The sequence below is a fragment of the Dromaius novaehollandiae genome, chromosome 5 (assembly GCF_036370855.1).
Source record: "Dromaius novaehollandiae isolate bDroNov1 chromosome 5, bDroNov1.hap1, whole genome shotgun sequence".
In the NCBI taxonomy this organism is placed as follows: Eukaryota; Metazoa; Chordata; class Aves; order Casuariiformes; family Dromaiidae; genus Dromaius; species Dromaius novaehollandiae.
The window spans coordinates 5316493-5328565 of NC_088102.1; the positions used below are offsets into that span (position 1 = coordinate 5316493).

Sequence of the window (12073 nt, forward strand, 5' to 3'; positions counted from 1 at the left end):
CTGATGGTTTGCCTGCAGACCTGTTTTTGCTTAGTCTTTCTTTTTAAGTTTGAGTCTCCTCGTAATTAGTGCAATCCAAGGTTAATTTCTGCAGCCTTTCATATGTTCTCATTATGTACGTACAAAGCTGAAGACTAAATAGCGTCACTTTGTGCTGGTTCGTTAGCTGTTTCATGTGTTGGCCGTGGTGTCCAAGATGATCTTGGCCCTGTTGCAGTTAACAAATTGGAGAATGAATGTTAAGTCAAGGAAGGTAATGTTTTCGAAAGGAAAAATTTTCTGTTTCTGTAATATCAGGACTCTCTGTAGCTTTGATCAACTCTGAGCAGAAGCCCTATAAACCCACCACTTTTTTTCTTGCTGTCCTTCTCCTCAGTGTTTCCTTGAGAAGATTTGTACACGTGGTTCCCTCTCATCCCGTAGTCTGCTGTGTGCCAGGCATGCATGCTGTCCCATCATCTTTGAGCAAAGTGTTTTGGGGGCAGCTCATAACCTCGAATACCCAATTTTTCTGTTGATGCTCTTCCCCTCTGCGTTATTTCATCCCTGCGTCATCCGTAGTACGATTGGGAAGGAGGGAACGTGGGTTTGAGCTTCCTCAGGCTGAGCAAAGAATGGTTTCAACGTCATCCGCTTCATGGTATGTGCTCTTGTACAAAAGCCTGGCAAAGGGACGCCGCTCTGCTTTCCCCGTGTAAAATTTAGAAGATGGCTGAGGCAACCGTGGCTTATGCTGCAGGGCATATGGGTGTGCGTTTGCTTAAAATGTGTTTAAAGCACATTAATGGGTGGGAGCCCTCAAACGCGAGCACGTGGGTATCTAGTCTGTGCGTAAAGCTTGGCTGTGCAATCTGTCACTGAAAACTCTCAGCTTGGTGAAGGCCTTAGGATCTAGGCATGGCTTTTAGCTCCTGGGTGTAGCTGTATTTGTGTGTTGTTCCCCCCTTAGCCCTCCCAGGTCAGGTTGAACGTCTTGACGTGGTTGGGTGGGCTGTGGGGCATCCAACGTTAAGTTTTAGGCAGCTACGTTGCATTTTGGCTCCTAAGCTCTTTCTGCATACCTAGCCTTTATTCCAGGTGACGGGACACAGCTTCTCCCAGCCGCTCTTTCCCCTTGCGGTCACTTGACCAAAGCGGTGGCCCCCGTGCGTCAGGTTTGCTCCAGGTCCCTCCCTGGAGAAGCGCTGCTTCGGCAGTCACTTACCTTTGGCTTCACCTGCACGGTCTGCCACGGCGAAAATCCTCCCCGCTTCCCGGTAAATGCATTCGGCAGGCGCCGGGGGGGCAGAAGCAGTTGCTTTGGTACAAAGTCAGCGCCGCAGAGGAGCGGCATTTCTGAAAATCGGATTCCTCTGCGGCTCAGAAGCTGAACCACCCCTTGGTCTGGAGCTTCTCCGAGCTTGGACGCTTGCCACGCACCGGAGCAAAGTGCAGCGAGTAGCAGCGCGCCGTCCACCCCATCTGCTCGGCCGGGGCTTTCCCGCCCGGCAGAATCCCGGGAATGCCTTTGAAGCAGCGTGTGGGCTGCCTCGCCTTGCCCCGGCGGTGCACGGGGCTGGACGTGGCCTGAAGGACCCTCCGAGTCCTTCCAGAAATAACACGCCGTTGACCACAGTTAACTGTTGCACAGTGCTCTGATTTCCATAAATGCCTGTATCCCTTATGGAGGAGCTAAGTTTTCTACATGGAGAAATGGATGCCAGGGAAGAGAGACGCCTCGCCAGAGGTTATTATTGTTGTTTTTTCCTTTTGGCTTAGGCCTTTCGTTAGGATGTCCTGAGGGTCTGTGCAGCGCTCTAGTTGGCACTGCCCGTGCAATCGGCAGCGCCAGCCGCTTTTGCAGGCTGGAGCTAGTGTTTACAGAAAGAAATCCCCAGGAAACTTTGGGCTTTTGATTGAAAGTTTGGTCTTAATAAAACCTTCCGGTGCTTTGCCCAGAAAACTTGCAGTGTGGATGTGCTATTCACATTTATGGTGCTTTGTTTGTTTGTTTGCTTGTTTGTTCTTGCTGGCCAGAGGAAATCTCTGCGTTTCACAGGGCATTGTGGGAATCCCTGCCCGAGGTGCACGATGGGACGTGTAGGCGATCTCTGGACCCTGGAAAAGAGTAGTGAAAACCGCATCTTTTCTGCTAGATTTTCCTCTCCAGCACTGGGATTTCCACTGAAGCAAATCTGTTATGTTTAGGCCATTGTGATTGTAAAGATATGTAAATGCAAAAGGATGCAGAAGGGTTCTGGTCCACTTGGGACCGCAGTTTATGGGCTTTTCCTTCGGTAGGGAAAAGAGCTCTGAATGCATCTATTTTATATCTGTCAACTTGTGCAAACAGCAAGCTCGTTCTAGAAGTTTAAGTATTCTGTTTTTCCTGCGTGCCCAAGACATGGTTCATTAGTACTGGGAAAACCATCCCTTTTATTTCACTGGCTTAACGATGGAATAACTGTTGAACAGACAGCGCTGCTCGTTGTTTCCCTGCTGATGATTCTTGGCAGAATTGTCTCTTATCAGCAATTCAAAGCTGCGCTTTTGGGATTGAACGCTGCCCGTGCTTACTCCACAGACTTCTAAAAAGTCGTTGTCTCTAAAGATAAAATTAGCTTGATAACCTAAAGGGTGGAGGAAAGCAAACAGAGTTATTCTGGTGTTAAGTATCACAGGGAATTGTCACTGACTTTACCTTTTTTAACTATTTTTAGTGTTTTTAAATATTTAAAACCTTGCCGCAGCTGCCACGATTCTCAGTTTGCGGGCGCTGAAACGCTGCAGAAGGAAGGTAGGCTGCGGGTGGGGACTGGGCTCCCGTTCATGTTCAAAGCAATTTCTGTTCTCATCCTAGCAGCTAGAAATGAAACCTGCTGCTGACGTGGTGCAGGGGAGAAGCCGAGTTAGCTGTCTGAAAACTTTTACTTGTTCATGTTCACAGCAAAGTGTGTCAGGGAGGGAACTTGTTTTTCCAAGCAACACTTTCAGGTAAGGCCCATTGCTAAAACTCCTTTTAAAAAGAAGTTCTCCTCGCTGCTGCCCAAAAACTTGGAGACAGGTGGGACCACGATGCCGTTGGTCAGAGGGACTTAGCAGTGCTGCTTTGTAGCTGTCCGAAGCCATTAAATGGAGGCTTTCTTTAATTCTGGATCCGTTAAAACGGTGCAATGAACTGAATGCTGAATTCAAATGAGGCAATTATTCTGGCAGTAAAACTTCTGACTAAGGCATAATTTTGTTATGTAAATTATAACTTTTCAACCTTAAATAGTATTGTTGGCTTAGCCAGGGACTAACCGAAACACAGGAGGAAATACAACCTTAACAGAGAAATCCGTAAGAGGTGAGGCATAACTCTACCCTTTTGTCTTTCTCCATGGACCAGAAATAGCTTTGAGCAGCTGAACCAACTTTGCTGGCTGAACATGTCCTCTAAGCATGTTGGAGCAACCAGTTTAGTCCTGTTCTTATTCATTTAATACCTGGTCTCACCTCCATCTGCAGTCCCTCTTAATGAAGGGTGTTGAACCGATTGTCCTGCTGGATTCCTGAAAATCGCTTGAAGAAAGCCTTTTAGAAACATACGCAGCTCATCTTTCAAGCACCCCGACGTGAAAACTCGCAGATGAAATTTGATCTTCTGTTCCTAGCTTGTGGGGTTTCAACATGTGAAGTTGTGTATTTAATTGTGTTCCCCTCTTCTCCCCAGGGTAGTGTGGTGAGCAGCCGTCGAAGCTTTTGTGTCTGTAGTCTGGGAAGCCCAAAAGCTTCTCTCCACGAGGCCCTTCTGGATGGAGGAGGGAGGACTGCAGGCGCCGTTCCCTGCAGCTGCTGTTGCAGCGATTCGCCTGCTTCTCTTCTGGATTGCTCTCTTGCCTGAGCACATTGGTGGCCTGACCCTGATGAGCTAGAAAGTGTAACTGAGATGAGGCAGATCCTCTAGAAAATTAGGCTGAAGCATCTATTTCAGCATCCAAAGGTCTATTTTATCAGATCATTGCGGTCTTAAGATGCAGCTCCGAAGGAAAGCAAAATAGCTCAGTTGCATTTTGGAAAGCAGGCTAAAGCAGGAGGTGACCCAATTCCAGCAAGAGCTGGAATTAACACACGCATGGAGAATTAACCCAGGGACTAGGTAGGCGTATCTGCAGCCGTGGGAGCTGTCTTATTGCCCCTGTCTGTAGATGAAGTGAAGGTGGCTGTAGCACTCTGGTTGTAAAGAGCAAGGTGGTGCCCTCAGTACAAAATGGGGAGGGGAGAGAACACAGCATCATCTGCTGTCTCTGCCTTCTGGCCTTCAAAGTGCTGCACAGGACCAAGGGGAACCTGTAGGTTTTATGCACACTTGTGGAAAGGTGAACTAAGCCCAACATTTTGATGTACCTCCCCAAAACCTCTCTGCTCAGACTTACTGTCCATCCTCCATTTATCACTAGGGCCAGAAGAAGAAACCAAACCTTCAAGGGAAGGCTTGAAGTACGAAGATGAAGTAATCCATCTGCTCTAGTGCAAGAGGCTTCCTCTGCCTGGGCAGGCTTGGAGGATACCTGGCTGAGTTGTTGCCTTTGCGTACTAGTGTGTATTATGCCAGCGTTGAAAACGGAGCATCTTACTTTTGCAGCCTTCCTTCTGCTGACTGTGGCACTCTCTGGCTCAGCTCTCCTTCCTGCCATGGGTTGCTCTGACCCTAAACCCCAAGTCTCCACAGTCCTGGCTAATAGGTGGGGAGATCTACTTAAAAGCCAGCTGGTCTGTACGCTGTACTCGGGGTTGCTCGTGCGGCATTTCCGCGTCTGCCACCAGCGACTTCCCTCTTGCAGCCATCGCGTGCCCATCTGTGGGTCTGCTCCGAGGGCTGGGTGAGCGGGTGTCAGCCCCGGGGTCACCCGTGGGGCGTCGGAGAGGGCATCCCTTGGGAGCTGGGTGTCCTGGTCCCATCGCGCCGTGATGGGAAGAGTCCAGCTGGACTCTTGGCTGCGTCCATCTAGGTAAAGACTCACCTTCTGTGTTAACTGCAGAGATTATAACCATAAACCTGTCCAGCTTTATAGACGTTACGGTTTGACGTTTTGAATTCAAAGCAGTTTTTAGACTAGAAATACAGAAAGCAACAGAACTGTTCTGGTGGGGGCTAAGGGGAAACCCTGTTCAGTGCCTGAGTGTGTCGGTATCTGTATCATTGGGATGAATGTGGCATTGAACTTGCTGTTTTTAAACTAACAAGCGTGGATTATTCCAGTTTCAGAAAGGAGGCTTTTTATCGTAGCAATTCAAAGATTACCATGGAAACGTAATCTATAGATAGTTCTGTAATATGCTTATGCGATAGTCCTGGGAGAAGAGCCTGAAGTCTCCTGATAATTGGATCCTGTGTGGCAGTGCCCTGACCTTTTGCATTTTCGAGCTTTGAGTTGAAAATTACTCCCCTGGTATACTAGAAAGGAGGAATCGAGTGCCTGGGACCACTGTGCGAGTGCTGTTACTGCTATAGTGTCAGCAGTGTCCAAGTGTCTCTTTCACAGCTGTTAAATCCTTAAGCATAAAAGTACTTACTTGAAAGTGGATCTCTTCAGCCACAGTTGATGCTTCTGTTGCTTTTTTTCCTTTTTTTTTTTTTTTTTTTTTTTTTTTTAACCCCTCTCCTTTTTGCAGCTGTCTTATATAACACAGTTACCCTTATGGGAAAGTACACCAAATTTACCATCATACTAAAGGACAGATTTCATTTTGGGAGGTATTAGGAGACTGAATATTTTATGGGATTGCTGTTGATCAATACGATTGCAATTGCTAACTTCCCTTTTCAGCTTTAACCATTCTCTGTCTGTTGAAAAGAGTTTATATAACTGGTAGCTACTGTCAAGAAAAACCCTTTGACCCACGTGTGCCAGCTGGATTAAGAAGTGAATGGACCAAAGGATTGCTCTAACTCTAGAATGAACTAGTAGCTATAGTTGCACAATGGATATAACTTTAAAAAAAAAAAAAAAAAAAAAAAGGAGGGTTTTCCTTGGAACTCCATGGAAACAGATTTCTCTAATGGGAAGATCTCTGCTATCCATAAGGTTGTAATTGTATTGCAGGATGTGAGTACAAGTCCTCCAAGGGGGAACGCTGCAGCCTGGTTGCTGCTTTTCCCTTTTCCCGTGGTTCCTTTTGAGGTGTGGGCTGCTTGACATGGAGTGGGAGGTACGACGGTGCCTACTCTGGGCCTTGTTCTCTAATTCCAGGCAGGCATATTTTGCAGCTATAATTTCTTCCCTTTCTGTTTTTCTAGGGTTTCTGGTATGCACTTAAAGCCATATCTCAAGTTACAGAAGAAAGAGCGATCTCCAGAAATAAGCCAGGATTCCCTGCGAGGTCCACCTATGAGCCATCAACGAGCAACACAAGAAGAAAAATATACTAACAACTGCACAAAACTGAGCGTTTTCCCAAAACCCTCCCTCGTGACTCCATCTCGAAAGCCTCTGGGAATTATTTATCCGAATACTATGTGCAATATGAATGGGAAAGCTCCGGCAGATGGTCTGAGTGCAAGGGAAAAGAAGAACGCCCTGTCTGCAACGATCCACCAGGGAGAAGAAGGGGAAGGCCCTCTGGATGTCTGGGCTGTAGTGAAGCCTGGCAATACCAAGGAGAAAATTGCTTTCTTTGCAGCCCAGCAGTGCGGCAGCAGCAGCCGGTTAGGCTCCATGAAAATTAAAAGCACGTGGGATATCGACGGAAGAGCAGCTAAGCGAAGGAAAAAATCGGTAGATCTTAAAAAAGCCAGGATTCAGTTGGAAAGAATGAGGGAGGCGAATGCGAGGTGCTCCCCGCCGGAGCCGTTCGCCTGCGGCATTGAGCACTGCTCCGTGCATTGCGTTAACGACAACGGCGAGGGCGTGTTCCCGGGCCGATCGCTCTCCGTCATCGAGATGGTGGCGTTTCTGGAGCAGCGAGCAAACGCTTTACTGGTGGACTGCGCTAAAACCTGCCCGTCCGCTTCTACCACGAGGCCGAGCGCTCAGCTGAAAGGCGCGCTTCCCAGCTCGGACCCCTTCTCTTTGGGGGGGGCGTGCGAGGTCCACCCTGAGAAAGGGACTTGCGGCAGCAGCGAGCAGCAGCAGAGCGAGCCCGTGCGCGTGCTGGACATGGTGGCCAAGCTGGAGTCGGAGTGCCTGCGGCGCCAGAGCGAGCGCGAGGCCGGGAGCCTCTCGCGGAACAACAGCTTCCGCAGAAACGTCGGCCGGGTGCTGCTGGCCAACGGCACCCAGGCCGAGAGCGAGGTTGGGAAGGAGTCTTCTGAGGCCCTTGGTCCGGGCGAAAGTTTGGAAGATGCCGGGGTAGCAGAGGCTGGGTACAGAGGGAAGTGTGGCCCTTTGGGTGACGCTGAGCTATGGGAAGGCGCCGCCTCTGCTCGGCAGCCTTTTCCTTCTGGGCTGGATACTCATGTGGGGAATGGGAATTCGGGACTTGCTCACGCCGTGTTGGCGATAACCGCTGGCAGGAGCGATTCAGAAATGCGAATCGAGCCTCCTCGCGCTCTCCCGTCTGCGTGCCTGGCTGCTGCCAGGTTGCCGCCGGGTTCCTTGCAGAGCAAGAACGCGACCGTTGATTGTGCATCGAATGAGCCTGTGACTCTTCCCAAGCAGCACCTGCATCCTGCTAGGAAGGAGTCCTTATGCATCAGTATATCAGTCACCAAGACTGAGAAGGGGTGCAGGAAAGATAAGCTTTTGAACTCCAGTTCTGGTGAAGATCCACTCCCGGGGAGGTTGTTTTTTCTCCAGTCCGACCAGTCTGCTGCTCAAGAGCAACAGCCACTAAGGGAAAGTACCCAAGAAAAGCCAGGAGAAGTAGCCCCAAATGAGGATGCTCTGGAATCTGAGAAATCCTGTGTCAGGAACAGTGTCTCTGCAGAGCCATTTGCTCTTTCTGTTCCTCCCACAGAAGGTGCTTTGCAAGTACTTGATGCTTCCTGCTTAAAAAGGCAGGTCTCGCATGACTTTTTGGAGACCAGGTTTAAAATCCAGCAGCTTTTGGAGCCTCAGCAGTATATGGCCTTCCTGCCTCACCACATCATAGTGAAGATCTTTGGATTGCTTCCTACTAGGAGTCTGGTTGCTCTAAAATGTACTTGCTACTACTTCAAATTTATCATTGAATACTACAACATAAGGCCGGCAGATTCCCGCTGGGTCCGCGATCCCCGCTACCGAGAGGATCCTTGCAAACAGTGCAAGAAGAAGTACGTGAAAGGGGATGTATCGCTGTGCCGGTGGCATCCTAAACCATACTGTCAAGCTTTACCGTATGGGCCTGGGTACTGGATGTGCTGTCACAGGTCTCAGAAGGGCATCCCCGGCTGTAAGCTAGGTCTTCATGACAATCATTGGGTTCCTGCCTGCCACAGCTTCAACCGCGCTATTCATAAGAAAGCCAGAGGAGCGGGAGCTGAAGCGGAAGAGGAATACTAGTGCACATACACTTTTCCTGCAAGATTGTTTGGGGTAGGAAGAAATTCTCATGCCTTGTGCTGTTTACAGTGTATATAATTGTCGTGTTTTTCACAGGGCTATGAAACTGCACATACTTAAACACAAGAGCCTTTACCTTTTAGATTAAAGATAGCTTTTAGTCCATCTATGTAAATAACACTATAAAAACTAATTGTACATACAGAGTCTACAGCTGGCTGAGCAATGTAATCACTACAATGCAGCTATGATAGTGTTGCGGCTATAGTTGTGCGTGTTTTTAAGTGTCTTGTTTCAAAAATCTGTATATCCTGTATAATATATGAATGTTTCTGAGAAGAAACTCTAAATAGGTAAAGGTCAACTTGTTTAAAGAATCTTCAAACAATTTAACTGGACAACCTTAAAATTAGACTAGAACAGATACATTATAGTAGTGCAGCAGTGGATAAAAAGAGAGGAATATTATTGTATAGTCAGAATATAAAAAGTTCTTGTCTTCCTTATCCATGTTGTCTGGTTATTTTTTTTTTACTGTAATAAAATGTGCATTCTAGATCTGCCTTATCTGACTTTCTTGTAAAACATTTTTTGCCCCAAAATAAAAATACTGTAAAATGAGGCATAAATTTGGTGCTGTGATGTAGTTCAATCTTGCAGAGAGAAATCTAGCCTTTATATTAAAAAAGTGACTTGGAAAGCTCCCTGCTGTAACACTCACAAACGCCAGCTTTTCCTTTCCCTCCCGTTAGCCTCGGGTACAGCAGAGGCTAGACGAAGCCTCGTGTGGCTCTGAAGGCCGGTGCTGGGCTTGCTGCCGGCGGTGTGCGAGGTTTGCAGAAACGGGGATTGTCTGGTTTCAGTCCCGCTTCTCAACCGTAGCGTGAGTTTTGTGTAAACCTGCCCGAAGCAGCGAGTCCTGCTTGAGGCTGCTCCCTCGTGCGCTGAAAGCTCGGGGTTGGAGCTGGTGTCTGGAGGGATGGAAGCTGAGCTACCTTGGCTCCGTGACCAACACTTACCTGTTTTACTCGCCTGAAGTTTTGCTGTCTTCTGTACGTGGAATTTCTTTGCAAGAGGGATCCTTGCACCGCTTCATCCCGCCAGAGGTGCAGAGGAAGGGTAATTCCTGCAACGCTAATGGGAGCTGAGAGCACAGAGACGTTCTCCTCTCCTCCAGCACCATGCGCCAGACTTCAGCCTCTGGTTACAGCCTGCCTCGTGCCTGGCAAACAGTTTTGGCGTCTGGAAAGGTACCCCAGACAAAAGAGCAGCCATGTTATGTTCCTGTGATTGCAGTAACTGGAGCAGCAGCTCTTTTGCAGAGCAGAAGAGCCAAGGGAGGGGTGGCAGTTGTGCTCCTGCAGTGTTTGGGCTCGACGTGGTGCTGTGGCTGTTCGGCTGCCTCTTCTCAGAACAAGGACGGGCTCCTGTAAATCACTGTGGCCGGAGCAAACGCAGTCTCCGCCTTGTGCAGGAAGAGCTGGTGCCACCTTCCCACGGGGTTCACCCCGGGCCCGTCGCTGACGTGCAAACTCAAAGGCAGCGTGTGGGAAGCGGGGAGCCCTCTTTCGCGCAGGAGAAGGCCCAGCCTGCGGATGGACAGCCGTGTAGCCGGCTCTGCCTGTTTGCCAACCTTCGGTGCAACATGAGGAGGAGCGAGGAAAGCTGCTGACGGCTGTGGCCAGTCTGAACACCCCACGTCCCTGTGCTTCACCTAAAAACAGGGTGGCTTTGCATGGAGTAAGTCACTTTATTTTAAAGCGGCTGTGAGGACAGAATGCTTTTGAAGACACGTGCTTTTATTCTCCCCCTCAACGATGCAGGTCTGTGGGAGAAGGGGAAAAAAAAAAAAAAAAAAAAAACGAGCCGTTGACTGCCCCAGATTGGCTTTTGGTAAAATTGATGTTTGCTCTAGATGTAAAAGGGACACGTTTCCCGGTCCCTGCTGCACCTAGCACCCGCCGTCCTGGGTGCCGGGCAGCGCTCCCCGGGGCTGCTCAGCCACCTCTGCAATGCAGCAGACGTTATGACAACCAGGAGGAATGAAATTAGGAATCGAAAGGAGGGTGCGGCTGCCTCGTAATCAGCCGCGGAGAGGGAGCAGCGAGGCAGGATCCCTCGTTAACGTGTGACTTCATTCCCTAGCGGGGCACAGGCTTTGCCGGGATGTGCTGCCTGGCCGGGTGAGCCGAGCCGCAAAACAACTTGCTGTAGAAGTTGTCTTGCCAAAGCCATCAGGAGCAAAAGCCTTCAGCTGAATTTAAATTAAGGAAGAGGACGAAGAAACGGCTTTCCTGCCCCCCACCCAAGACTCTGGAAAACTTGAGATAAACCGCTCCTCGGTGACAGCAGCAAGGAAAGTCCCTGCGAAGCTGAAATAGAAGCAGCAGAGGAAAATATTTTGCAACTAGATAAGGGGCTAGTGAGGTCATTTTTTTTGGAACAGGGTGTGAGATTCTGGTCACCTCTGTTGAATAAGGCTACCAGAGGGGAAAAATGAGACTTAAAATATCGCTGGGATCTTTTTGTTCCTTAGAGGCAAAGGCAGCCTAAATAGCAAGAGGTTGATTGCTTTCTACCCTGAACAGCCTGTCCCTCCCCACCCCCAGCTGTATAGTGGGATGTTTTATATATCACTTATTATGCAATTAACAGCAACTATCCCTCTTGCATATCATTAGTGTTAAAAATTGGTTTACAGAACAATCTTTTGCATCCAGAATTGGTCTGTTTTGAATGTAGCTAAACTGAGCTCCCTGCACTGTCTTGTCTTTTTTTTTTAAGCACCAAATTCAGGTGCAGATTTGTTTCTTCAAAAGCTTGTTTAGGGAGAAGCCAAGGTTAATGACCATACACTTATTTTTCTCAAGAAGGCTATATATATGTGTGTGTGTGTGTGTGTGTGTGTGTGTGTGTGTGTGTGTGTGTATATATATATATATATATATATATTTAATAGTCAGAGTTGGATTTTGGAAATTCAGCTTTTAGTAGAAATGAGAAATAAAGCTGGGGCTGTGTGCTTGGATTCCCTGCCTGGGAGGGGCCGGAGCCTGGACTGAATTTCCAGATATGCCTCTGAAGAAACTGTAAAAACATTTCCATTGTTCCCAAGTTTCCAGTTTTCATTAAACTCCATGCGCTGCTGTCATGAACACCCCTGAAAAAGTCACCCATGCTGGGCCAGGCTCTCCTGCAGTCCCACCTTCACTGCAGCATGCCCTCCTGTTCCTTGCCTCTCTGCTCCCCCTAAAGAGAGGCTGCTAAATGCTGTCTCTGATTTCAGCTCCCTCTTACTGACCCCGATTCGTTTTCTGCAGCATCTTCCCCCCGCCGCCAGCCTCCAGCACTGTCCTTTCCCCACAATCCCCTGCTGAGATCTGCTGCAAAACTGCAGAGAAGGGTCTGAGCTTCTCTGTGAATCATACTTCATGCAAGGTGAAAATGGAGCTGAAAACTCACCCTGAGCCGTTTGTCTTCCCCATCCTGCGTTTGGCAGGTCTGTGCTTGAACCCTGGCGTAAGGACAGGTCTGGGGGCATGACCGAGCCTCGGTCCGCTAAGGCCACCCAGCTCTAGTGGGCAGAGCCTGTTTTTCTGCCAACAAACAGCGCTCTTTGCCTTGCT

General features: G+C 48.7%; 1 protein-coding gene across 5 annotated transcripts in view; it reads left to right on the forward strand.

Annotated features, from left to right (window-relative positions):
• Nucleotides 1-9076, forward strand: part of FBXO34 (F-box protein 34) — a 36819-nt gene extending 27743 nt beyond the window's left edge. For all 5 annotated transcript variants that reach the window (XM_064511865.1, XM_064511868.1, XM_064511867.1 and 2 more), the window contains one exon: nucleotides 6263-9076. In XM_064511865.1, the coding sequence (XP_064367935.1) occupies nucleotides 6263-8447 (2185 nt within the window). In that variant the 3' untranslated portion in view covers nucleotides 8448-9076. The remainder of the gene's footprint in view (nucleotides 1-6262) is intronic.
• The last annotated feature ends 2997 nt before the right edge of the window (nucleotides 9077-12073 follow it).